Source organism: Sus scrofa, chromosome 17 (assembly GCF_054392235.1).
Source record: "Sus scrofa isolate SSC_HxYL_T2T_F1_AM1 chromosome 17, Sscrofa_HxYL_maternal_Yorkshire_Landrace_v2.0, whole genome shotgun sequence".
NCBI classification, from domain to species: Eukaryota; Metazoa; Chordata; class Mammalia; order Artiodactyla; family Suidae; genus Sus; species Sus scrofa.
Genome location: NC_139399.1, coordinates 58,652,013 through 58,679,056, shown reverse-complemented (window position 1 = coordinate 58,679,056; position 27,044 = coordinate 58,652,013). Strand labels below are relative to the sequence as shown.

The following is a 27,044-nucleotide window of genomic DNA, read 5'->3' as shown; positions in this document are numbered from 1 at the left end:
CTACATTGCTGTGGCTGTGGTGTAGGCCGGCAGCTATAGCTCCGATTCAACCCCTAGCCTGGGAACCTCCATATGCTGCGGTGCAGCCCTAGAAAAGACAAAATAATAATAATAATAATAATCCAGTGTTGCCACAAGCTGCGATGTAGGTTGCAGATATGGCTTGGATCTGTGGTTGCTGTGGCTATGGCGTAGGCTGGCAGCTGCAGCTCCAATTCAGCTGCTAGCCTAGGAACTTATTTGTGCCTAAAATACATCCCAAAAAAGAAAAAAAAAAAAAAAAAAACTGGTTATTAAAAGGAGGAATAGTGAGAGTTCCCACTGTGGCACAGCAGGTTAAGGATTCATTGTTGTCTGCAGCAGTGTGAGTTTGATCCCTGGCGCAGTGCAGTGGGTTAAGGATCTGGCATTACTACAACTGTGGCATATGTCACAGCTGTGGCTTGGATTCGATCCCTGGCCCGGGAACTTCCATATGCCAAGGGTGCAGCTGAAAAAGAAAAAAAAGGGCGAATAGTATAGAAGTAGCAAATGCACATCTAGGTTTTTGAATCCCAGCTCTGCCACTTAGTATCTATATAACCTTTAGCAAATTATATACCAGTTCTGAGGATCAGGGTCTTCTGTACAGTGAAAATAATAGTTGCTGCCTCATTACATTACTGTATTCAGGGAGATAATGTATATAAAGTAGTCAGTACAAGTTGGCTGCTTTCTTGTCACCTTCATTATCATAACTGCTGCTTGCTCCTTGGACTAATGGTAGGATTGTGAATGGTTATTATAAATATTAATATCAAATAAGAATCTCGAAGACTAAAGTAGACAAAATCTTTATCCATTCTACTCTCTGCCATGGCCCTAAGACAAAGCACATGATGACTAACTCCAGAATTAAGGATTGTGGTACAGAGTATACACAAGCCTTTTAAGGTCCCTACATGGAACAGGGTCAGTGGCCAATGCATGTGAAGATAAGAAGAAAAAACTACCATGACTGAACCTTCTAACACATCATTTCTTTTTCTTTCCAGGGGGTCTCTTCCAACCTTTTCTTTGTAGAACATAACTTTCCTGAACAGGAAATCCAAGAAGGCAAAAGCCACCAGAACCAGCATGAGGCTCGTTTTGTGGTGGAGCTGTGCAAGTACTTCCTGTGCCAGGAGTACCTGCCGTCCCAGATCACCATCCTCACCACCTACACTGGGCAGCTCTTCTGCCTGCGCAAACTCATGCCTGCCAAGACATTTGCTGGTGTCAGGGTCCATGTGGTGGACAAATACCAAGGGGAGGAGAATGACATCATCCTCCTCTCACTCGTGCGCAGCAACCAGGAAGGCAAGGTGGGTTTTCTCCAGATACCCAATCGCATCTGTGTGGCCTTGTCCCGCGCCAAGAAGGGGATGTATTGTGTCGGCAACATGCAGATGTTGGCCAAGGTGCCCTTGTGGAGCAGGATCATCCATACTCTTCGAGAGAACAATCAAATAGGCTCTGCACTCCGGCTGTGCTGCCAGAACCACCCTGATACCCACACCTTGGTATCCAAAGCTTCTGACTTCCAAACAGTGCCCGAAGGAGGCTGTAGCCTACCCTGTGAGTTCCGGCTGGGCTGTGGGCACGTCTGCACCCGTGCCTGCCACCCCTATGACTCCTTGCACAAGGAGTTTCAGTGCATGAAGCCATGCCAGAAGGTGGTCTGCCAGGATGGGCATCGGTGCCCCCTTGTTTGCTTCCAGGAGTGCCAGCCTTGTCAGGTGAAGGTGCCCAAAATCATTCTCAGGTGCGGCCATGAGCAAATGGTTCCTTGTTCCATGCCTGAGTCAGATTTCTGCTGCCAAGAGCCTTGCCCCAAGGTCCTGAAATGTGGGCACCAGTGCAGCAACCCATGTGGTGAGGACTGTGTGCGGTTCTGTTCAGAAATGGTCACCGTGAACCTCAAGTGTGGGCACAGACAGCAGGTAAAGTGTAGCAGTGTGGATGGCCTCAAGTATGACATGCCAGTCAAGTGCACCACCAAGTGTGATACCATCTTGGACTGTGGGCATCCTTGCCCGGGATCTTGCCACAGCTGCTTCGAAGGGCGCTTCCATGAGCGCTGTCAGCAGCCCTGCAAGCGCCTGCTCATCTGTTCACACAAGTGCCAGGAGCCATGCATTGGTGAGTGCCCACCCTGCCAGCGGACCTGTCAGAACCGCTGTGTCCACAGCCAGTGCAAGAAAAAGTGTGGGGAACTCTGCAGTCCCTGCATAGAACCCTGTGTCTGGCGCTGCCAGCACTACCAGTGCACCCAACTCTGCTCTGAGCCCTGTGACCGGCCCCCATGCTATGTGCCTTGTACTAAGCTGCTGGCTTGCGGCCACCCCTGCATCGGTTTGTGTGGGGAACCATGCCCCAAGAAATGCCGCGTCTGCAACCAGGAGGAAGTCACCCAGATCTTCTTTGGCTCTGAGGATGAGCCAGATGCCCGCTTTGTACAGCTGGAAGACTGCAGCCACATCTTTGAGGTGCAAGCCCTGGACCGCTACATGAATGAGCAGGATAACGAAGTTGCCATCAGGTTGAAGGTCTGTCCTATCTGTCAGGTGCCCATCCGCAAAAACCTGAGGTATGGAGCCAGCATCAAACAGCGGCTAGAAGAGATTGAAGTCGTCAAGAAAAAGATCCAGGGCTCAGCAGGTGAAATAGCAATCAGCCAGGAACGACTTAAGGCCCTACTAGAGAAGAAGAACCTCCTCTGCCAGCTGCTCCCTGAAGACTTTCTGATGTTGAAAGAGAAGCTGGACCAGAAAAATCTGTCAGTGAAGGACCTGGGCCTTGTTGAGAATTATATCAGCTTCTATGACCACTTGGCTAGCCTGTGGGATTCCCTGAAAAAAGTGCATGTCTTAGAACAAGAGAGAGTGAGCACTCGATTAAACCAAATTCATGATTGGCTAACCAAGAAGCGTTTGAGCTTCACTAACCAGGAATTGGATGACCTCCAAAGTGAAATCCAGAGGCTCACATACCTGGTAGACCTCCTGGCACGCTGCAAGACGGCAGGGGAGAATGTGAAAGGCAGCGTAGCAGGAGAGGTCAACAGTGTCCGGAAGATCCTCGAGAGAACATGTAAGTTCACCCAGGAGGATGAACAGCTTGTGCAGAAAAAGATGGAAGCTCTGAAAGCCATCCTTCCCCGCTCTGGCCTGGGCATCTCAGAGGAAGAACGAGTGCAGATTGTCAAGGCCATGGGTTATCCTCAGGGCCACTGGTTCAAGTGCCCCAATGGCCACATCTACGCGATTAGTGATTGCGGGGGAGCCATGCAGAGAGCCAGATGTCCTGACTGTCGGGAAGTCATTGGGGGCGTAAATCATACTCTGGAAAGTAGCAATCAGCTGGCTTCTGAGATGGATGGAGCCCGGCACCCTGCCTGGTCTGACACAGCAAACAACATGCTGAACTTTGAGGAGATCCGGCGGCTGATGTAGGAAGACGGCCCGTGCTGCCTTTTGCCCCAGCTGCCATATGGCTGAGGCCCTCTCCCTCATGAAGGAATCCAAGCTCGTTTTTTATTATTGTCGTTTAGTCTTAGCACCTATTTAAGGATCCACTTTTAGGGCTTGCCCACATTTGTTTCTAGATTTACCCCTGCGCTACAGTAAGCACTTTACCTCCAGAACTGAGAGCAGATTTCTCCTCTTTTCTCCAAGTTAGTGGACAGACTGCCTGGAGCATTTTGGGGCTTCCACCTAGGGCTACCTAGTACTATCCCTGGGTCCTGACTCACATATTTTTTCGGCAGTGCTCCAGAGGCAGAGAGGAGCACAGTGAAGCAGACTCATTCTAATTGCCAGGCTCTAACTTGCAGACTAACTTCCATCCTAATAAACAGGCCCAGAGGAGTTGTTTATGAACTGTTTATCCTTTCAAGGAGCACAAGAATCCCTCCTACCCTCCCCCTTGGGCACCCTCATTCCGGGAGAACAGAGGCTTTTGATAAGACAAAGACTTCATTGACTAATCCTGACCTAGTTGCATATTCACTGAGAGTGGGTAAAGTGACCAACCACAGCTGGGGGCTTACGCAGCAGGCCCAGGCTAATAACTAAGGAGTGATCGCTTTACCTTTCCTGTGACTTGCACTTTGGGATGGTGGAGGTTTCTTTGCCTGCAGTAGGAGAGGTTCAGTAGCTGTGCTGGTCCTCCAAGGCCCTGAATGGAACTAAACTCATATTTGGTACCAGCAGCACCTATCCTGTGTCCCAGTACCCTCTACTACAGCTTTTGCCTGGGCAGGGTTAGCATGCCAGCAGCTTCTGCAGGTTCCAGGTCCATACCAGAAGCCAGCCCCCAGCCCTGCTGTTTGCATATATATTCCCTCAGTCCACTGTTTCCTAGAACTGATAGTAGGCATCTCAGGTCTTTCTAATGTTGGTGAGAAAAACATCCTTTTCCTATATATGCATTTCCTTTTTTGTCTTATACTATGCACTTTAGCCTATAAAACCAATTAATAAAAATGATTGAGAAAATCAGTGGTCTGTGTTTGTCCTCTACTGTTCAGAGCAGCTCAGGAAGCTTAAGACAGGATGGAGTCACTGCTATAAGGCCGTTCTTTTGTTTCTGTTTTTTGGGGTTTTTTTGTTTTGTTTTTTCTTAGGTAAATCATTCTTACTCTTGGTCAAAAGAAAAATTTTCAACCTGTACAAAAAGGTGTACTTGAAGTTGCCTTCCCCAGAGGCAATTCTGTTAACAGCTTCGTGAGTCCTCCCAGAGATGATCAATCTATGCATATGCAACCTATATAACCCTTAAAAAGGTATGTATGTCTGCACTTGACTTTTTTTTTTTTTTTTTTTTTTTTTAGGGCTACATCCAGGGCATATGGACATTCCCAGGCTAGAGGTCAAATCAGAGCTGTAGCCGCTGGCCTACACCACAGCCACAGCAACACCAGATCTGAGCTGCATCTGCAGCCTACACCACAGCTTATGGCAACACCAGATCCTTAATCCACTGAGCCAGGCCAGGGATCAAACCTGTGTCCTCATGGATACTAGTCAGATTTGTTTCCACTGAGCCATGATGGGAACTTCGGACTTTTTTAATATTTATTTTGGCTGGGCCCATGGCATGCGGAAGGCCCTAGGCCAGGGATCAAACCCACACCACAGCAATGACAATGTTGGATCCTTAACCTAGCGAGCCACCAAGGAACTCCTTTTTTTTTTCTTTTTAGGGCCACACCCGAGGCACACAGAGGTTCCCAGGCTAGGTGTCTTAATTGGAGCTACAGCTGCTGGCCTATATCACAGCCACAGCAATACCAGATTCGAGCCATGTCTGTGACCCACAACACAGCTCAGAGCAATGCTGGATCCTTAACCTACTGAGCAAGGCCAGGGATTGAACCTGCGACTTCATGGTTCCTAGCTGGATTCATTTCCACTGCGCCACAACAGGAACTCCAGGGAACTCCTATTTTAAAAAGCTGTGTAATCATGTCTGAACCACACTCCACTGTGGGTGTGCCATTATTTACTGAACTGAAACCCTCTGTTGGCAACTTTAAGGTGCAACTGAAATGAGTAACATTCAACATACTCTTTAATATTAAGGGTATATGCTACTGGATAATTATTACTTTTGGGGCTGGAGGGGATGTCTATGTACTACTTGAAATTAGAAACTACCATCAGTTTTCTCAAGGAGTGGCCCCTAGCTTTCTCATCTAATGGTCCAAGCGACTTGTGATTTAGAAAAGAATGAGAACCACCATTCTACAGAGTACAAGCTGTTTTTTGCAACAAGGAACTAATATATCTGGCACCCTTTCCCTCTTTCCAGTAGGACTTCCACACCGCAATAAAGAGGGTACAGATTTAGGTATATTCTGGTTTCACAAACCCAGAATCCCAACTGTCCATCTTTCTAAGCCTGTTTCTTTATCTGCACAATGTGGGTAACAGTACCTGCCTCATAAGGATGTAGTGAATTGAATGAGATGATGCTCAGTACACAGAATGTCTGACACATTGTTGGTGCTCAATAAATTACAGCATTTAGTTCTAGGATATGGACAGAAGAGAACTGCTAGCCAAGAATTTCCTCACTTCACATTTAGCTCCTCTACAAGCATAAAGATGCACACTACGTATATATGGCAGTGCCAAGCTAATAGAGGACACAGACTGTGCTATTGAGGGTAGAGACAAGTTTAAGATACAGAGTTAGATTGGTTTCTTCACCCTCCCAGAAATACTTCCCCCACTTGGTATATTCTTTCTGTGAAAGCTAGCTAAACACCAGCACCACCCTCAACATTTCCCTTTTTTTCTTTTTGGCCACACCATACAGAAGTTCCCAGGCCAGGCATCAAGGCAGAGCTGATTTCACAGCTGCAGCAATGCCCAATCCTTAACCCATCCACTGCACTGGGCTGCGGATCGAACCCAAACCTCCACAGTGACCTGAGCCCCTGCAGTCAGATCCTTAACCTACTGCACCAGAACAGAAACGTTTTTTTTTTTCTCTTTGCTGCACCTGCAGCATGCAGAAGTTCTGGGCCATGGCTTGAACCCGAGCTACAGCTGTAACCAGAGCCACTGCAGGTTTGGTTCCAGACCACTGCAATAAAGCAGGCCACATAGGTATTTAGTTTCCCAGTGCAGGTAAGTTATGTTTACACTATACTATAGTCTACTAAGTGTACAACAGCATTGTGTCCAAACAGAAACAATGCACGTATTTTAATTAAAAAATACTCTTGCTAAAAAATGCTAACCATCATCTGATCCTTAACCCACTGAGCCACCAGGGAACACCAACTTTTCCCTTTCTTTAATGTACAAATGACAAAGACTTTATTAAAGTTTTAAAGAATTTTTTTTACAAACTGAGAAAAGACTAAGCCAGGATGACTTCCCACAGGAAGGGATGTCAGGGCCACCCCGTCACTTCTTCAGGTCACCACAGCTACTTCCTCCTCTTGTACCTGTGGAGAAGAGGAGCAGAGTAAAGACAACCCCAAGAGCAGAAAGGAGGAGGAGCTCTTTTTCCAGGGAAGCATTCTTCTCCAACCCCACTCATAGCCTTTGGCCCTCCAAAACTGCAAATATTACCTGGATTTAGATTTAAAGTTTCCTCCTCGTCTCTGGTGGGGCAAGCCCAACTGTTTTCTTTCGTCAAAGGAGGGGCTATGAATGAGAGAAGACAACAAGATGTTGGACAGACAGAAAATGTCTCACCTTCCACCCCACCAGCTGCCATGTGAAGCAGCAGCACCACAGATAAGTCATTTTCAGGCCTGAGATTTTAAGTCTGTGTTTTTCCACCTAATACAGATTTGTGGAAGTCAAATGACAATGTTCAAATAAGACTGGAAGAGGCCCTTCTTGTGTGTATTAAAAAACTACTTGGGAAACTTAGTCTCCTCAGCCCCCAACCCCAGCCCAGAGGATGTGGGGAGAAACAACACATTCCGAAGAGCCCATCAGGATCCCAGGATCCTTTGGGGTTCTATCACTCTCTTGAGAAAAAGCTTTTTTTCTGAAACAGAAATGTGCCATTTCACCTCCAAGGCCTTAATATTCTCTTACTCTCATCCTAGGATCCACAGATAAGCTGGTGGGGGATAAGAAAGACAGGAGCCCTTGAAATTATATATGGGCAGACCTCAGACGCACTGCAGGTTTGGTTCCAGACCACTGCAATAAAGCAGGCCACATAGGTATTTAGTTTCCCAGTGCAGGTAAGTTATGTTTACACTATACTATAGTCTACTAAGTGTACAACAGCATTGTGTCCAAACAGAAACAATGCACGTGTTTTAATTAAAAAATACTCTTGCTAAAAAATGCTAACCATCATCTGACAATGCAGGGCTGCCACAAACCTTCAATCTGTAAAAACTGTATCTGTGGAGTGCAATAAAGCAAAGTATAGTAAGACGGGATATGTCTGTATTACAAAGCTGTAGATATATGAGAACTGGGAGTCGGGAAGGAGGGAGAAGATTCATGGCTTTCATTAGAATATCCAGAGCTCCATGATGACTTAAAACCCTACCCAGCTCGATACTGTTTCAGGGCCTTCTTGCTCGTGTTGGTGAGTTCTTCATCAAATACGGATTTCTTCACCGGCTTCTGCTTCTTCGCTGTGCACAGAGAGAATGGGTTAGATATGTCCTCTTTGACCCAAGCTCCTAAATCCCCTTAAGCTCAGGGTAATGGTTCTAAGTTCAGTGGATGCTCTGGCCTTATGTTTTATTGAACTGCAAGCAAGACATCAGATCCCAATAGAAAAGGGATAAGGAATCAGAGGTATCAGTTGTGAAGAACCACTCCAAAGGATGACTGCAGAGTTCAAAAGTGAAATGGACCACCTAAACATAAAATGGGCTAAAAACATCTCTGCTTCATTCTACCCAGAACCACTCCTCCAAGGAGCAGCTGGTAAGGACTTAGGCTCCAGAATGAGAAAGGCTTGGGTTCAAATCCTAGCTGTCCCTACTAACCATGGGGTCACTTCACCACTTGAAGTCAATAAAAGGACAGGTGTATAACATTGGTATGATCTCATTACTCAAAAACACATGGGCTCTTATCCTCTTTTCTCCCTGACTACAAGCACAGGTTTCAGGCAGAACCTTCCTACGAGTTCCTTCGGGCTCCCCATGTGCCTACCAGGACCCCTTGCTGGCTCCTCCTCAGGCATTGCTCGGGCCCGCTTGGCTCTGCGATTCCTCTTGGCCAGCCGCTCAGCAAACATCTGTGCCTTGAGGATTTCAAACTGAGACCTCTCCTCCGCCTGGGGAGAAGGATGACATATGAGTACGGAAGAGACCAGGCAGCCTTGACCCACATCCAGAGAGAGATCCAGCTCCAAAGGGGAGGCCACTCACTGTCATCTCCCCCTTTTTCTTGGCATCCTTCATAAACTTCTTCCTTTTCTTCTTTCTTCTTAAGGCTAAGTCAAACTCCTGCAGAGCCTTGGCAACTGGAGTGACAAGAGAACTTGAGATTTCAGGTACCATTTTATAAAATCTTTTTTAAAACTTTTAAGAAGTGCACATAGTTTAAAGTGATACATAAGGGCTTAAAATGAGATGCAGCAATTACTTCCTCTTTTGGTGGTGAACTCTAGCTCACTAAATAATATGCTCATTCTATCATTTCATAATTAATCCACTTGAAACATTATCTACCTCCTATTATGAAAGATATACCCCCACAACTTCACACAATATAGTTATAACTATCTTTAACACAGAAACTTAACATACATACACCAGTTTTTTGTCCCATCAAATATAGGCAGTGTTTCTTAAATTGCTGGAACAATCTCTTTGGAGGGTAATTTTGCAATCTCCAATAAAATGATGAACAGATATACGCTCTGATTTACAATTTCACTTTTTGAAATTTACCCTGCAAATCAAATATGCTTACTTAATTGTGAAAGATTATCTCTATAGCTATACACTATATCACTTGTTTATAATTGCAAAAGATTGGCAACAACCTCAGTGTCCCTCAATGGGGAACTAATTGAAATAAACTATAATCCACTCATATGATGGAAGACCACATAGCCATTAAAAAAAAAAAAAAGGATAGTTGGGAATTCCCTTGTGGTGCATTCAGTTAACAATCCAGTGTTTTCACTGCAGTGGCTCAGGTTGCTGCTGTGGTATAGGTTTGATTCCTGGCTGGAGAAATTTTATGTGCCATGGGCACAGCAAAAAAAAAAAAAAAAAAAAAAAAGGCAGCTATATACATGCCATGTCGGAGTTCCTGTCATGGCACAGCAGAAATGAATCCGACTAGGAACCATGAGGTTGTGGGTTCGATCTCTGGCCTCACTCAATGGATTAAGGAAGACAGGAAAAAAAAAATCAGACATTGCTGTGAGCTGTGGTGTAGGGTGCAGACACAGCTCGGATCTGGCGTGGCTGTGGCTGTGGCATAGGCCAGCAGCTGTAGCTCTGAAGGTTCATCCTTACAGCATGAATCACAACTTCATTATGGCTGAATAATACCCCATTGTATGTACACAACCCCCAGACTGGGAACCTCCATATGCTGCGGGTGTGGCCCTAAACAAAAAAAAATTAAAAAGTAAAAATAAAATGTTATCCAAGGTACAAAATTAATAGAAAAAAGAGATGTAGAACAATGTGAATTTTTTTTTTTAAGCTTTTTAGGGCCACACCTGTGGCATGTGGATGTTCCCAGGCTAGGGGTCCAATTGGAGCTACAGCTGCTAATCTCTGTTCTACTTTCTCTATCTATGAATTTGCCTATCTAGCACCTCATAAGTGCAATCATAAATACTTGTCCTTTTATGTCTGGATTATTTCACTTAGTGTGTTTTCAAGGTTCATCCTTACAGCATGCATCACAACTTCATTATGGCTAAATAATACCCCATTGGATGTACACACCAAATTTTGGGTATCCATTCACCTGCTTATGGAATGGGTTGCTTCCACCCTTTGGCTATTGTGAATGACACTTCAGTGATCACTGGCATAGAAATATCTGTCTAAGACCGTTTTCATTTTTTTTCAGTACAGACCTAGGAGTGGAATTGCTAGGTCCGATGGTAATCTATGTTTAGCTTTTTTTTTTTTTTTTTTTGGTCTTTTTTTTTTTTTTTTGCTATTTCTTGGTCTTGGGCCGCTCCCACGGCATATGGAGGTTCCCAGGCTAGGGGTCGAATCGGAGCTGTAGCCACCAGCCTACACCAGAGCCACAGCAACGCGGGATCCGAGCCACGTCTGCAACCTACACCACAGCTCACGGCAACGCCGGATCGTTAACCCATTGAGCAAGGGCAGGGATGGAACCCGCAACCTTATGGTTCCTAGTCGGATTCGTTAACCACTGCGCCACGATGGGAACTCCTATGTTTAGCTTTTTGAGGAACCTGCCCAACTTACTTTTTTCCTTCTTCCTCTCTTCTTTGGTCTGGAACCAGCTCCTCTCAGGCTCAGGGTTTGGTGCCTCCTTCCCTTTCTCCAGGAGCCGCTGCGCTGTGTTGATCTGTGGGGACAGCAAAGGGATGCCTGCCGGGAACACCACAGCTAACAATCCTGCAAATGCTTGGGGCTCTGATGATATGCGGGGCAGACACAACATTTCCGAAGACAGCAGGGACCCACACAGTCTGCTTACTGAGTACCCTTGTAGACCAGAGCCCACCTCACAGCCTCACCTGGGCTTCTGACTTTTGCATCTCTTTTTCTTCAGCCTCTAACTGCAGAACCGCATACACGTCCTTCTCCATTTTCTCAATCTTGTCCCGGAATTTGAGGATGACATCTCAAGGAAAGAGAACAAAAAATAATTATTTTAAAATAAGGATGAATATGGTGCAGCTGATGAAAATAATGCAGATAGGTATTTAGTGACATAGAAAACTGGGTTTTTTTTAGGTGATTTCTCTGCTTAATATCTCCCAGAGGCTTCCTAATGCTCCTGGAATAAATTCCAAACTCCTAAGCGTGGCCCCTGCCTACCTCTCTGACCTCTGCCTCCCCCTTGCTCCCCCTCAGCCTCCTTTTCTGCTCCTCACGCACCAAGTGTGTTCCTGTCTCAGTGCCCTGGTTTTCTCTGCTTGGCACACCCAGACCACCATGGCTGCCTCATTCTTATCATCCAGGACTCAGCTCAAATGCCATCTCAGAGGCCTTTCCTCAATAACTTTTCTCAAGCAGGCACTTTGCCTGTTGTTCTCAATCACATCTACTGTTAGCTCATTCACTATATCTTTTCCCATCAGAGTGTCAGCTGTTTTGTTTCCTGAAGTATCCGTAGTGCTTAGAACGTAATAAATAGAAAATGAACTAAGTGAAAATTTTTTTAATGAAAGGGGAAAAAAAGACCTATGAATGGAAAAAAAAAAAGGTCTGAAAAGGTATGTATCTACATGCTAACAGTGGTAAGCCTTTTCACATATAATCACATTTGCTCTTACTTGATTTACTTATTGTATGAATACATACTGTTTTTGTAACAAAAAATTTTTTTCTTAAAGGATGTGCTTTACATGACCCCTATGGATGAGAACAACAAAAAGAATGAAGGATATGGGGAGTTCTCCTGTGGCACAGCAGGTTAAGGACCTGGCGTGGTCACTGCCGTGGCTCTAGTTGCCTCTGTGCCACAGGTTTGATCCCTGGCCTGAGAACTTGTACATGCCACAGGTGCAGCCAAAACAAACAAACAAACAAATCAGGCACATCCAAGAACAATGAGTGCTGCCCTCCTCCCCACTGAGGGGAATGGAAGAGGGGCTAGTGGGGATGATGCCTCAAGAAGAGATCTTCTCTTCCCAAAAGCTGGCAAATACCTGTGAGTATGCACTTGGGGCAGAAGTCTCTCCTCATTCCCTTTGACGCACAGAGAGAATGAAGCCCAGAGAGGTGAGGGGAGACCTCCCAAGGCTACTCAGCAAGAAAGTGGCAGAGCTGGGATTCAAATCTGGGTCTTAACTGCAAAGTACCTGCTCTTACCCATTACCCTCTGCCCCGTTGCTCCATCCCACAGGGTCTGCCCCATCCACCCACTGGGCCCTGCGCTGCTGCATTGATGCCTGCTCACCTTGGGGCAGTATCCGGGCCTTCACAGGGGCCTTGGCAGCTTTTACAATCTCCTTCAGCATCTTCCGCTCCTCTTCTCCCACCAGAGAGACTGAGCGCCCAGCCCGGCCAGCACGAGCTGTTCGCCCCACCCGGTGGACATAATGCTTAATGGTGTTGGGCATCGTGAAGTTAATTACCTGGAAGGCCAAAGCTAAGCATCAGTCAGACCTGGGAGTCAGGACGGGGAGGTGGACATGAGATGGCAAAAGGACTCCCACCAAAAGTGCAAGGACGATGAGGACGGCTCACCGTTTTGACCCCCTCAATGTCAAGTCCACGGGCTGCTACATCTGTGGCCACAAGGATGTCTATCTGTTCATCCTTAAAGCGCCTGGAAAGAACCAAAAACATGTTCATCTGGGTCCCTGACCACAATACTCTGCAGGAGCCTGAGCCAGCAGAGAGAATACAAACTCTTCTGGAATCAAGCAGCAGAGTATAGACCATCACAGTGGTTAAAGACCCTAAATGTCAACCCATCCAACAGTTACCCTCTGAACATCCTACAGCATAGAGCAAACTATGTTTAAGTAGCAATCCCTATAAATACAGGCCTTTGGGAACCACAGAGCTAGACTATAGGAAGTAGAAATATGCAAATATCTCAGCATTCGAAACAGCCTTTCTTTTTCTTATTTTTTTGGCTGTGCCCATGGCATATGGAATTGACCAGGGATTGAACCCACACCACAGCAGTGACCCCAGCCACTGCAAGTAACAACACTGGATCCTTAACCCGCTGAGCCACTGCTCTCTTCTCTGCCATCCTACGTGTGGTAGAATTTGTTCCTCGTCATGTCTTCTCACAAGACTTTCAGAATCAAGTGATTCCTGGCCAAGAAACAAAAGCAGAATCATCCCATTCCCCAATGGATTCAAATGAAAATTGGTAATGAAATCAGGTACAACTCCAAGACAAGACATCGGAGAAGAACCAAGCTGGGTCTATAAGAAGCCCCGCACATGGGGTGACACACATATTTATGCTGTGTCCAGGTCATTTGCATCTTACCGGGTCACTCTGAAACAGCATTACTATCTGAACAGCTAGATGTGTCCTACTGGGGAAATGACTTTTCTCTTTGTGTTAGTGTTTCTGCATTAGTGCTTTGGCTCAGTAATAAATATGTGAGATCTTTTGCTGGAAGAAACAACTCTCAGCTGCCCATATGAATAGGGCTAGGTGAGAGTTCTAAAGGGTTCTTCCCTGCCTACCACACTGATGCCGTTATGCAAGAATTAAACAAGAAATCACAGGGGAAAGCACAGGGCCTGGCAAAGTAAATGCTCAAGAAATAGCAAGTGGATTTGATTCAGGATCTTGTTCTAGCGGACCTAGTTCTGGAAAAGCTGCAGAGATCAGAACATGTTATGCACCTTCCCAAGTTAGAATTTCCTGCTGTGCCCCCACTCAGCATCTCCCACACTCAAGTCCTGGGACAAGAATATAATTTTCTACAAAGTCAGAGTTCTGAATTTATCTAAACAAAACCTCATAATGGTTAGGTTCAAAAAAAATGTTTTTTCTCTTTACGGCTGCACCTGCAGCATATGGACAGTCCCAGGACAGGGGTCAAATCAGAGCTTCAGCCGAAGACTATGCCACAGCCACAGCAACAGCAGATCGGAGCCAAATCTGCAACCTACGCCACAGCTTGCGGTGATGCCAGATCCTTAACCCACTGAGAGAGGCCAGGGATCAAACCCACATCCTCGCGGAGACAACGTTGGGTCCTTAACCCACCGAGTCACAGCAGAAACTCTGTAGGCTAAAATTTTTCAAGTGGGGAACTGTGCTAGCTGCATCCCCTACTATTGCTCTAACATGACCTCTGTATGATGTCTTCCCTCTTTCCAGTGAAAGGAGCCCTCTCTGAAGGGTGGGAGGGAGCCTCGGCACCCCAGACTTTACCGGAGGGCCTCCAACCGCTGTGTCTGTGACAGGTTGCCATGGAGCTCGCCCACCTGCAGTCCCATCAGCCCCAGGAGGATGTGCATGCGGTGGGCCTGCTTCTTGGTCTGGGTGAACAGCATCACATGGTCGGTGAAGGTTCTCATCAACAGAGCTGCCAGGAAGAGAAGAGTGAACTAGCAGCCGCTTCCAAGTACTCCCCTCGCCTACACAGTGGCTGCTGTGCCTGGCACGGGGGAGGCAGGGGAGGTCCGTGCCTTACGGAGCTCCTATTCCAGGATAGAGAAAGAGAAGATGATTCCTGATTCTCGAGGGTGATAAATGCCATGAGAGTGAAGAGAAGACGGGGTAGCTTCACTCAGGGCTGGTCTCTCTGAAGAGGTGATATCAGGCTGAAGGACAAGACAGGCTCATTCACTAGAAGATCTGGGAGAAGATTCCAGGCAAAGGCCTAATAAAACGTAAAAGCTTGGTAGGTTTAAGAAAGCGAAAGCAGGTGGGTATAGCTGGAGCACTGTGAGCTAAGGCACCAAGGTGGGGGCTCCAAGCAGGGAGGGGCATGTCCCAGAGGATCTTACAGGACTTGCCGGGAGTGTGGATTTCAGCCTAGGAGCAAGGGAAGACACCGGAGGGTTTTCAATAGCAACGGAACAGGAGCCAATGCTCACTGGGTTTTGTGGGGTTTTTTCTTCATTTTGTTTATTATAGTTGGGGGTTTTTTTGTTTGGTTTTTTTTGGGGGTGCCCCAGGGCACGTGGAGTTCTTGGGCCAGGGATCAGATCTGAACTACAGTTGCGGCAACACTGGATCCTTAACCCACTGTACCAGCCTGGGAATTGAAACTGCGTCCCAGCGCTCCCAAGACACTGCCAATTTTGTTGCGCCACAGTGAGAACTCTTTTATGATAGTTGATTTACAATGTTCTGTCAATTTCTGCTGTACGGCAAAGTGTCCAATGCTTGTGTGTAAATGACCCTTTTAAATGATCTCCAGTGCAGAGAAGGGACTATCAAGGGACAGTGTGGAAACAGATGGCCAGGGAAGAGGCTGCTGTTAACAATCCCGGCAATGCAGTAGTGGCCTGGAAGAAGGGCCAGAAGGGCAGCTGGAGGGAGATGGTTAGTTCAGCAGGACATGAAGAGGACTGAATGGTAGAAGGGAGGTGAGGCGATGAAAGAAGGAAAAGACCTCGTGCTGAAAGTGCTGGAGCAGATGAAGAGCAGGACCACGCACTGGGTTAGGGAGACTGGGTGGAGGAGGCTCTGGGGAAAAACCAACGTTGCAGTGTGAAGCTCAGGGGAGCTGAGCAACCTGACCTGCCCAGACCCACCCTGGCCTTTTACCTGCCACAATGGCTTCCCGGTCCCCTTCCCGATTTGGCCGGATCCGGATGAACTCCTGCCGCAGGAAGGGGGCCACATCCGTGTTACTGTTCACAAATATCCGGACGGGATTCTTCAAGGAGACGGAAGCCAGATCTTTCACCTGCCAGGCACAAAGACAGGGAGCTCAGTGGCCTGCCAGGAGGCAGGAAGGGAGGCAAGCGGATGTTCCAGCCTGGGGTCCTCTGCACTGCCCATGGCCCATGGCCCCTCCACTGCCCATGGCCCAGCCCACCTCATCTGTCATTGTGGCTGAGAAGAGCATGGTCTGGCGGTGGTGGGAACACATTCGGATGATCTCCTTCATCTGCTCCTCAAAGTACTCGTCCAGCATCCTGGTGAGTGGGGAGGGAAATGGACTGAGCTCACATCTGTCTCCATGAGGGACAGAAGACATCAGACAGGTGATGTTTTGATACTGCTAATGGTTATGTTTCAGGCTCATTCATTCACTTATTTTATTGTACTTTATTTTTAGGGCTGCACCTGCAGCATATGGAAGTTCATAGGCTAGGGACTGAATCAGAGCTGCAGCTGCTGGCCTACACCACAGCAACACCTAATCTGAGCTGTATCTGAAACCTACATTGCAACTTGTAGCAATGCCGGATCTTAACCCACTGAGCGAAGCCAGGGATCAAACCTGCATCCTCATGGATACTAGTTGGGTTCTTAACCTGTTGAGCCACACCAGGAACTCATTACTTATTTAATGAGTGTTATTTTACCCTTTTACCAAGATTCATCAAGAATTATCACTTGGTCACATCACATTCTTTTTTTTTTTTTTTTTTTTTTTTTGCGCTGAATTATTTGCCAGTAAGTTGTGTATATCATGACACCTGACCCCTAAATATTTCAACACACATTCCCTAACAACAACCTCCTGCATTGAACCAATGTCATTATTACACCCCAGACATTCATGTGTCTGAGTAATATCTAAAGTACGGTCCATATGCAGATTTCCCTAACTTCCCCAAAATATCATTTTATAGCTGTCTTTTTGTTTTTTTAGTCCAGGAACCAAAGTTCCTGCATTACACTTAGTCGTCACATCCCTTTCGTCTCCCTTAGTCTAGGAATCCCCTCACCCTTTTTCACACTCTGTATCTATCTAATTATTTCCCAGCGACTGAATTCAACAATCACTGCTGGGAGAACACGGATGGATGCGGCTGTGCACCTCATTCCCACTCCACCCCCAGAGCGAAGGTCAGACTGTTCTAGCACCTCAGGTGTGAGCGCTATCACTTGGTTCAAGTGGCATCTGCCAGCTCTCTCCATTCTTTCTCTTTGCAGATTAAGAGTCATCTGTGAAATTATTTTGACTCCAATTTGTTCTACCAACTCCATCCTTTAAAGTATGTTTCTCCTCCAGTTCAGGCTCCAGTTGAGGACCACGTATCACATTTAGTTGTCATGTCTCCTTGGTCTCCTTAATCCGAAAGGTCTATAGCCTTTCTTGGACTATTGAGATGTTTTAAAACCTAAAACAGGTCACGTTCCCTTGACTTAGAACGATCTCCTTTATCTCCTTCAGGCCTCAAGAATGCTCGAGGCAGGAAGGCAATCAGTTACTCAGCACCTACTGTGCACCTGCTAGATCCTAGACACAGCCCTGGGCCCTGGGATGAGGGAGCAGGCAACACAAAGCCAGCCCCTCTCAAACATGAGATTCTGGGGAGAGGAGGGACATAGCACCGCAGTAGCATGCAGTTAATAGTGCAGGGAGGGAGGCAGAGCACCACACGTACATAAGGCTGGGTGTGGGGGAGCGGCAGAAACTGTTACAGAGAGTGGCTAGCAAAGTGACAACTGAGCAGAAACCTGAGGATGTAAAGGAGGTCATTCCAAGCCGAGGAAATGAGGAGTGTGGAAGAAAAGCCCCACAATGGGTGTGTGTGGACAGGATTCACCACTGGATGTTCCAGGGGCAGGGGATGGGGTTGGGGTGCGGAGTGGAAGTAGGAGACAAGAATGACACTGAGAACATGGCCTGAATTTGGAAGGATGGAGTTGGCCTTCACTGGGATGGGAAGGGGGAAGGGCATAGAGGATCAGAAGCTTGGTTAAGGACCTGGTTAGTTTGGAGATGCTTTAATTTGAGAGGCTCCTTCCCCTGCCACCTCCACACGAGTCCAGTTCATTGAGAGTTCATCCTGTTGGGGGTTCCCATTGTGGCTCACTGGGTTAGGAACCTGACTAGTATCCATAAGGTGCGGGTTTGATCCCTGGCTTCATTCAGTGAGTTTAGGATCTGGCATTGCCATGAGCTATGGTGTAGGTCATAGATGTGGCTTGCATCACGAGTTGCTATGGCTGTGGTGTAGGCTGGCAGCTGCAGCTCCAATTTGACTCCCAGCCTGGAAACTTCCCCATGCCATAGGTGTGGCCCTAAAAAGACAAAGAAAAAGAGTTCATCCTGTTTGGGATGCAAATGAGAGAAAGGAAGGAAGAGAGGGATGGAGGCAGGAGAAGGTGGTGGGGGGAGAAAAGAGGGAGCCCCCATCACAGTAATGAAGGCTGCTTGCTGAATCCTCACTATACACAGTCCTTTACGGGATTACTCCTTGAACCCCCCGACCCCATGAGGTGGGTACTTACCCCCACTTACAAACAAAAAAAGATTTGCTTTGAAAATCTAAATAACATTTTCCAATCTCAGGAAGTGACAGAGCCAGAATTTGACTTGCCTTCCCTCTTAACCATCCTGTTACAGAGAGAGAGAGAGAGAGCAGGATAATCTGGGCTAAAAGGCCCACACACAAACTGATGGGAGCCATGTAGGAGAGTGCAGGTCCCATCGTCCCATCCAGGGGTGTGGCCCTTGGGACCCCACCATTTCAGGTGTACCTGTCAGCCTCATCCAGGATGAGCACCTCGATGCTGCTCAGGTGGAAGGAAGGGCAGTTGTGGAGGTGATCAATGAGCCGGCCCGGGGTGGCGATGAGGATGTCAGGTGCTGCCCGAAGGGCTGCTTCCTGAGACTTCACGTCCAGGCCGCCTGCAAAGAGCCCACCAAGCGGTCACTCACTAGTACTGACTGAGCCCTGCCACCTTCCAGGTCTCATGGCAGATGCAGAAGAGACAGCAGAGAACAAAACTGACAAAGGCCCCACTTGACCGAATTTTACAATAGACTGGGAGAAACATTATTTAATTATAGTTGTGATAAGTACAAAAATCAAACCAGATGATGACACAAAGGCACTTCAGGATAGAATGATTCAATCATCCAAGGATTGAGAGAAGCAGCTTCTAAACTGATATCTTTCCAAAAAAAAAAAAAAGGAGTTCCCATTGTGGCGCAGTGGTTAACGAATCTGACTAGGAACCATGAGGTTGCAGGTTCGGTCCCTGCCCCTGCTCAGTGGGTTGACGATCCAGCGTTGCTGTGAGCTGTGGTGTAGGCCACAGACGCGGCTCGGATCCCGCGTTGCTGTGGCTCTGGCGTAGGCCAGAGGCTACAGCTCCGATTGGACCCCTAGCCTGGGAACCTCCATATGCCGCGGGAGCAGAGCGGCCCAAGAAATAGCAAAAAGACAAAAAATAAATAAATAAATAATAATAATAATTAAAAAAAAAACTGACATCTTTCTATATCACCTATGACTTCCCACCACATAAGGAGGGTAAAACAAAGGTTAGATAACACTATCATATAACATCATCAAAAAAACTCTGCCCCAGGAGTTCCTGTTGTGGCTCAGGGGTAAACGAATCCGACTAGGAACCATGAGGTTGTGGGTTTGATCCCTAGCCTTGCTCAGTGGGTTGAGGATCCCTAGTTGCTATGAGCTGTGGTGTAGGTCGCAGACACAGCTCGGATGTGGCACTGCTGTGGCTGTGGTGAAGGCTGGCGGCTACAGCTCCAATTAGACCCCTAGCCTGGGAACCTCCATATGCCTCAGGAGCAGCCCTAGAAAAGGCAAAAAGACAAACAAACAAAAAAAAAACTGCCCCAAATAATTTTTTTTTTATCTTTTGTTGTTGTTGCTATTTCTTGGGCCGCTCCCGCGGCATATGGAGGTTCCCAGGCTAGGGGTTGAATCGGAGCTGTAGCCACTGGCCTACGCCAGAGCCACAGCAACGCGGGATCCGAGCCGCGTCTGCAACCTACACCACAGCTCACGGCAACGCCGGACCGTTAACCCACTGAGCAAGGGCAGGGACCGAACCCGCAACCTCATGGTTCCTAGTCGGATTCGTTAACCACTGCGCCACGACGGGAACTCCCCAAATAATATTTAATTCATTATTCATGTAAGACAAAAATTAAATCCTAAATTTATTCAGTACCAAGAAAATTTTTTTTCATAATTTCAAAGTTTCATTTTGCCAGGCTTGTTAAGACTCAATCAAGCCCCACCTCACTATCTACTATGAAAAAAGGTCATCTGGTTTTTAAGTGGATTCAGTCACATGAAGACTTTCCTGGTACCAGTCACCTTGGATGTGGGGTACATCCATCTGCACATGTCACTGTCTCTCAGGGGCAGCCAGCCCTTGGCCAGACACTCACCGACAGCCAAGCAGGTGGTAATGCTGCAGAACTGTGCCAGCTGCTTGGTGACAGAATGCACCTGGATGCCCAGTTCTCGGGTGGGAACCAGCACCAGAACGCGGGTCACTGGGGCCTGCCGAGGTTTGTAGATTAGACGCTCCAAGACGGGCAGGGCAAAAGCTGCAGTTTTACCTGGAGGGAAAGGCAGTAGGAAAGCAATGAGAAGAGCTTCAGTCCCTGCCAGGTCTAGGTTTTCACCTGCACACAGAAAACTTACATATCTGCTCAAAGAAAGAAATGAAGCAATTTTTTCATAAAACTGTTTTTCTAGTTTTAAATCACATGATCAATGTAAAAATCTGGGAAACATCAAAAAAATTAAGAGAATAATAAAAAATCACCCACAGTGTAGCCAACCAGAAATAAGCATTACCAGTCTTTTTTTTTTAATGGACAGAAATATAAAAATGTAGGTTTTGGAGTTCCCGTCATGGCGCAGTGGTTAACAAATCTGACTAGGAACCATGAGGTTGCGGGTTCAGTCCCTGCCCTTGCTCAGTGGGTTAAGGATCCAGTGTTGCCGTGAGCTGTGGTATAGGTTGCAGACACAGCTCGGATCCTGCATTGCTGTGGCTCTGGTGTAGACCGGTGGCTATGGCTCCGATTCGACCCCTAGCCTGGGAACCTCCATATGCAGCAGGGGCGGCCCAAGAAATAGCAAAAAGACACACACACACACACACAAAAAATGTAGGTTTTAACGAAGCAACAGCATATTGTTTAATAACTTCCACTTGGGGGGAAAAAAAAAAAAGGAGTTTCCTGGTGGCCTAGCAGTTAAGGATCCAATGTTGTCACTGCTTTGGCTTGGGTCACTGTGTGGTGGGTTCAATCCCTGGTGCAGGAACTTTCACATGCCTCGGGCATGGCGAAAAAAAAGTAAACAAAAAAACCTTTAACGTATTTTCCTATTTCTTTAAGCATTCTTTACTTTTTAAAAATGGTTGTATAGTGTTCTATTACATTACGATTTCTTTTATATTCTATTATACAACTATATGATCTCTTCACTCCTGTGACAGGGGCCTATCATGGAAGTGACAGGTCATAGGATTAAAGATGACCTTAACCAAACCCACTGAAACCTGTAACGTGTGACTACCATATTTTTAAAAAGTAAAGTGTATTTAAAAGAAATAGAAAAATATACATTGAGGTTTTTTTGGTTTTTTTTTTTTTTTTTGGTCTTTTTGCCTTTTCTAGGGCCACTCCTATGGCATATGGAGATTCCCAGGCTAGGGGTCTAATCATAGCTGTAGCCACAGCAAAGCGGGATCCGAGCTGAGTCTTTCACCTACACCACAGCTCACAGCAACACTGGATCCTTAACCCACCGAGCAAGGCCAGAGATCGAACCCGCAACCTCATGGTTCCTAGTCAGATTCGTTAACCACTGAGCCACGACAGGAACTCCAACATTAAGATTTTTTTAAAAAGGAAGTTAACTACGTAGAATATATAGTGTTACTACATTAAAATTTATGTTTGCAGATTTAGCAACCTGGCCTTTTGGTAAGTCAACCTAGAGCCCCTTCCCAGTGGAACTTCTCCCGCCTCCTCCTCTCCATCCTCCCATCCCCAAGTCCCTATCTTTTTTACCTGTCCCAGTGGCTGCACAGGCACAAATGTCCTTTCCCAACAGACCCACAGGTATGCAAGCCTTTTGGATCGGGGTGGGCTGCTTGAAGCCCATGACTGTGATGGCCTGAAGAGGAAAGACGGGGTCAGACAGGTGGGAGGGGGGCTCTCAGCAGGAAACAAGCCGGCGGATTTCCCAACAGGCTTCAATCCCTCCCAGTCATTCAATCCTCCTTACTGTGTATGAGATACTATACAAGGCCCTGAGGATACAGTGGTAAACAGAAGAAACAACCTTGCCCTTAGGAAGCTTAGGATCTGGTAGAAAAAAGGTGCCCCAATAAACACCTATCATATGAAGATAAATGCTACGGAGAAAACGAAAGCAGCCAGAAGGGCTGGGGAAGGGGTGAGAGAGGATGAGTACAAGTTATAACAGGTTGTCAGGGAAGATCTCATTGAGCAGAGGATGTTGACTAGAACCCAGAAAGAGCTAAAGAGCACCCCAAGAAGATTTCTACAACAATCTTTCAAGCAGGGGGAATAGTAGGTGCAAAGGCCCTGAGGAAGAAGATGATTAAGATGCCTGATCTGTTCAAGGGCCAGTGAAAAAGCCAGGGTAACCAGAGCAGAATGAGCATTAGACACATCATCAGAGGGGGCAAGGCCATATAGGCCAAGATGGCACTCTTTGCATAACGGGGTTCTCTGGCAGCTGTGCCGACAACAGAGTTGAAGGAGACAATGAACCCAGTTTAGAGCAGAGAGCCCAGTTATGGGGTGGCTGCAAGAATCCCGTGGTTGATAAAAGAAGCCACTACCTTCAGAAGAGGGCGGGAAAGGTTCATGTCCTGGAATGAGAGGTTTTCATCATACTGAGATGCATCTTCGAAAAATCCTCCTGCTTCCTACACCAGAAAATCAAGAGTTAGAGTATTCAGCAAAAAGGGCCCAAGAAAACTAAATGACCTTACAATCCTTTCAAGTTGTAAAAACAAGCTCCCACTGTTGTCCAAGCCCACGCTCACCTGTCCTTTCTTCTTCTTCTTCCGCTCCTTTACTCTGAGTGTATCTACAGAGAAAAAGAGCGCTGATAATCAGGGCTGCTACTTATTGAGCACATACAGTCTGCAAGACTCGGTCCTAAGCCTGAGATGTGGATGGACACCTTGCTGAATCCGTGCAACAACCTGCAGAAGCTACCGTCATAGCATCGCCTCACAGGAGAGGACGTTGTGCGGCCGTGCAGGTAAGTCACTCACCCAGGGTCAGACAGGAAGCAAGCTTGGCAAGTTCCAGAGACCAGGCTCTGAGTCACTGCGCTATATAATGACACTTAGCACTCATTTCTGAAAGAAATATTTATGGAGTACACACTATGTGGCTGAACCCATCTGAGGACGGATATGAGGGACCTATCATCCCAAATAAGTTTGAGTCATAGAGGTGCTGGTGGCTGTGTGGGGCTGCTGAGGAGAAAAAGGACAAATTTTGCCTGCAAAGTACAATAACCTTAACAAAATCCTTAGAAAAAAAGAGAAACTAAAAGAAAGGAGTTCAACTTGGAGACCTTCAATTTAACTGTGTAGAAGAGCATAGGATAATATATAAAGTAAAGGCAACACTCCAATTCCCTGTCCCCCTTTCTGGCAGTTTCACCTACCTGCTTTGGTGAGGATGTTCTCATCTGCTGATGAGTAGTCAGTCTCTGATTCTTCACCCTCTGAGCCTTCCTCATCTTTCCCTTCAAGGTCCTCCTGCTCTTCTGGTTCAGAGCCCTCTTTCACTTCTTTCTCATCTGAGTTCCCAGACTTGGCTTCTTTATCCTAGAGGGAAAAAAAAAAAACAAAAAACCTGTAATAAAGCAAGGCAACTACAAACATCAGGAAATCCAGCACCTCCAAAGAGCAATATCATGCTCTCCAGCCTAGGAGAAGGCTACGTGGATTCTTAGTGAATATTAACCACAGACACACAGAAACCCTGCTGTACCAGGCACACTCCAACCCAGGCTCAAAGAGAAATGGCAGGGTTGCACTGAAAGTAAAGCTCAGGGCTCTGCAGAGAGAAGTAACCGCTTTCCTCACTTACCTCTGTTTTCCTTTTCTTTCGAACCTTCTCAATCTTCTCATCTAAAGTTGTGGCTGCCCTCTGCAGAGAAAAATAGGGATGAAAAAGAAATATACATATGGGAAGGAGACAGAGTAAGGCTGCTCTGAAGGTAGGGTCTCATGTTACTACAGAAAAACCTAGAGTTCAGAGTTCCCATTGTGGTCAGTGAGTTGGGAACCCAACTAGTATCCATGAGGATGCGGATTAGACTCCCTGGCCTCACTCAGTGGGTTAAGGATCCGGTGTTGCCGTGAGCTGTGGGAGGTCGCAGATGCGGCTTGTACCCCAAGTTGCTGGGGCTGTGGCCTAGGCCGGCAGCTGCAGCTCTGATTGGATCCCTAGCCTGGGAACTTCCATATGCTGCAGATGCAGCCCTAAAAAGACAAAAATAATAATTAAATAAATAAATGACCTGTTTGTGAAAAAAAATTTAAATTACCTGGAACAAATAAGAAAATCCACATTTTAGAAGGTGTTTATCATTCAGAATGATACAATTACCAAGAGACCTCACATGCTACTTGGAAAAACTCTTCTCCTTACTAATCAGACATAACTTAGCCCATCAAATAAAATGGTGAAGAAGTTCCCTGGTGGTCTAATGGTTAGGACTTTCACCTCTGTTGCCTGGGTTCAATCCTGAGTCTAGGAACTGAGATCCCACACCAAGCCACTGCACACACCAGATCATTAACCCATGCACCACAGTGGGAACTCAAGTCTCACCTTCTTCTGTGGCTTTAAAAAAAAAAAAGTTGAAATCCAAGCAAATTCAGGTAATGCTGGGTTTTGCTAAAGCTTTAGAAAGGGTAAGTAATGGCCGGCCCCCTTTGTGAATGCTGAAAAAACCCTAAACTGCAAGGGCACTTACCACAGCTTGACTATGTAATTATTTATACTTATACTTAACTGTGTAACTATTTGTCTAGTTATTTTCTAGACTATTGCTACTGCTAGAATATAAGCTTTATAAGACTAGGTCTTTAATTACATGGGGTCTATATGAAAAGAAAAAAAAAATCCTTTGAAGATGACCTTGAAAAGGCAAGCTATTTTATTTCACTCAGAGTCTGGATTAAACTGCTCTGAGCAGGCTATGGTTCTCTTGGAAGCTCATGAAATGGAAAATAATGTTCATACATCTTCTAGCTTGATAACCAAATTCAAGAAAAAGCACAGGATCTTGGCAAACAAGCAGATGACAGTGACATTTGTGGCAGCTCTGACTGTGCTGTGTGGGAACCAGGGACCCTAAGAAGTAAGGCCACATGAGGTCAACTGACAAGTGACAGAGAACAATGCTATCTATGGGGCAGAGTCTAACTTTCAAAAACACCACCACCAAGGCTGCCTACTAGATTGTTCTTTGTCACAATAAAAATGACTTTTTCCTAATACTTAAAACGAGGAGTGAACGCCTAGAAAAGAGACCACTTTAATACAGCTATGTCCATTTTTTAAGTCGAGCAATTTATTTATTTTTGTCTTTTTGTTTCTTAGGGCCTCACCCATGGCATATGGAGGTTCACAGGCTGCGGGTCTAATCAGAGCTGTAGCTGCTGGCCTATGCCAGAGCCACAGCAATGCCAGATCCAAGCCGCATCTGCGACCTACACCACAGCTCACAGCAATGCCGGGTCGTCAACCCACTGAGAAAGGCCAGGGATTGAACCCGCAACCTCATGGTTCCTAGTCGGATTTGTATTCACTGCGCCACGATGGGAACTCCTAAGTCAAGCGATTTATGAGTTATATTGGATATTCTTAAACCAATGGACTCTGAAACCCACTGTCCAACCTTAACAGCCCATGGCCTAGAACTGCCTATCACTTCTTGTTTTTCTTTTTATGGCTTCACCCTCAACATATGGAAATTCCCAGGCCAGGGACTGAATCCGAGCTACAGCTATGGCAGCGACCTATGTATGTATGCCTCACGTGCAGCAAGGCCAGATCCATTAACCACTGCACCAGGCAGGGATCACCAGCACCGCCAGAGACAAGCCAGATCATTAACCCATGCACCACAGTGGGAACTCAAGTCTCACCTTCTTCTTGAGCTGGCTCATGACATCAGCCATGGCCCAGCTGCCATCATACATCCCCTCCTTCTCAGTGAAAACAAAGTCGGGGTTGAAATCAGCACTGCGATTCTTCTGCAAGGCTTTCTGCTTTCTACCCAGCACAATGGGCCCCTGGGAAGAGGGAAAAGCAGGATGACTATGGGACCAAGAACAAAGAACACTAGAAAAAGAAGGAAAGGCGGGTACCCAATAAGGGAACAGAAATATACAAGGCAGAAACTGACAGATGACAAGAAACAGATGAAGCTACCATTTTCATGGGAGATTTTAACACAGCTCAGCAACGGATAGATCAAGCAGACAAAAAATGAATAAGCACGTAGCAAATTTGGACAGCACAATTAATAAGCTTCATTCCAATGACATACAGTGTCTGGATTATTCAGTGAATGGCTACTGAGTTTAACAAGGCACACGGAATGGCAGGGGCACAAGCTTAGAGGCGAGGAAGAGCTAGTAGCAAGCAAACAGGAAAATCTGGGGATTCAGGTGAGACCAAGGGACACCTGCCGGCTTGGCAGGAGATGCTGAGGACTCGGGGGCAGTGACTTGAGGCATCACAGGGAAGGGAAGCAGTCAAGGACACCGAATGCACGCCACCGCCCTCCCACCTCGATCGGCTCATACCTCCTCCTCCTCGTCTTCGGAGTCCGTCTCTGGCTCCACTGGCACCTCGTCATCTTCGCCTATCGTCCCGATTAAACCCAGCTCCGCAAGCATGTTGCCGAAACAGCCACTTCCGGAAACCGGCCCGGCGCGTTGTCTGGCTCTCAAATT

The 27,044-nt window shown here is 46.6% G+C and overlaps 2 protein-coding genes and 1 pseudogene across 2 annotated transcripts in view; 2 read left to right on the top strand and 1 right to left on the bottom strand.

Moving 5' to 3' along the window:
• ZNFX1 (zinc finger NFX1-type containing 1) overlaps positions 1 to 4,520 on the top strand; it is a 93,281-nt gene extending 88,761 nt beyond the window's left edge. Inside the window, exon 16 of the mRNA XM_021077518.2 lies at positions 1,035 to 4,520. Coding sequence (XP_020933177.2) covers positions 1,035 to 3,473 — 2,439 coding nt within the window. The 3' untranslated portion in view covers positions 3,474 to 4,520. The remainder of the gene's footprint in view (positions 1 to 1,034) is intronic.
• A 2,300-nt stretch (positions 4,521 to 6,820) lies between these two features.
• On the bottom strand, positions 6,821 to 27,032 carry DDX27 (DEAD-box helicase 27). Its single transcript, XM_021077494.2, has 21 exons — positions 26,895 to 27,032; positions 26,232 to 26,378; positions 24,163 to 24,222; positions 23,735 to 23,897; positions 23,100 to 23,143; positions 22,893 to 22,979; positions 22,093 to 22,198; positions 20,452 to 20,625; positions 18,783 to 18,933; positions 16,162 to 16,261; positions 15,888 to 16,029; positions 14,544 to 14,697; positions 12,881 to 12,962; positions 12,591 to 12,768; positions 11,203 to 11,309; positions 10,928 to 11,030; positions 8,888 to 8,982; positions 8,670 to 8,793; positions 8,053 to 8,140; positions 7,107 to 7,181; positions 6,821 to 6,979 (listed from the first exon to the last, which is right to left on the bottom strand). The coding sequence occupies exons 1-21, from the start codon at positions 26,985 to 26,987 to the stop codon at positions 6,961 to 6,963; spliced, it is 2,292 nt and encodes a 763-aa protein (XP_020933153.1). The 5' UTR covers positions 26,988 to 27,032; the 3' UTR covers positions 6,821 to 6,960.
• Positions 13,286 to 13,721, top strand: LOC110257367 (large ribosomal subunit protein eL39-like; annotated as a pseudogene).
• Positions 27,033 to 27,044: the final 12 nt, after the last annotated feature.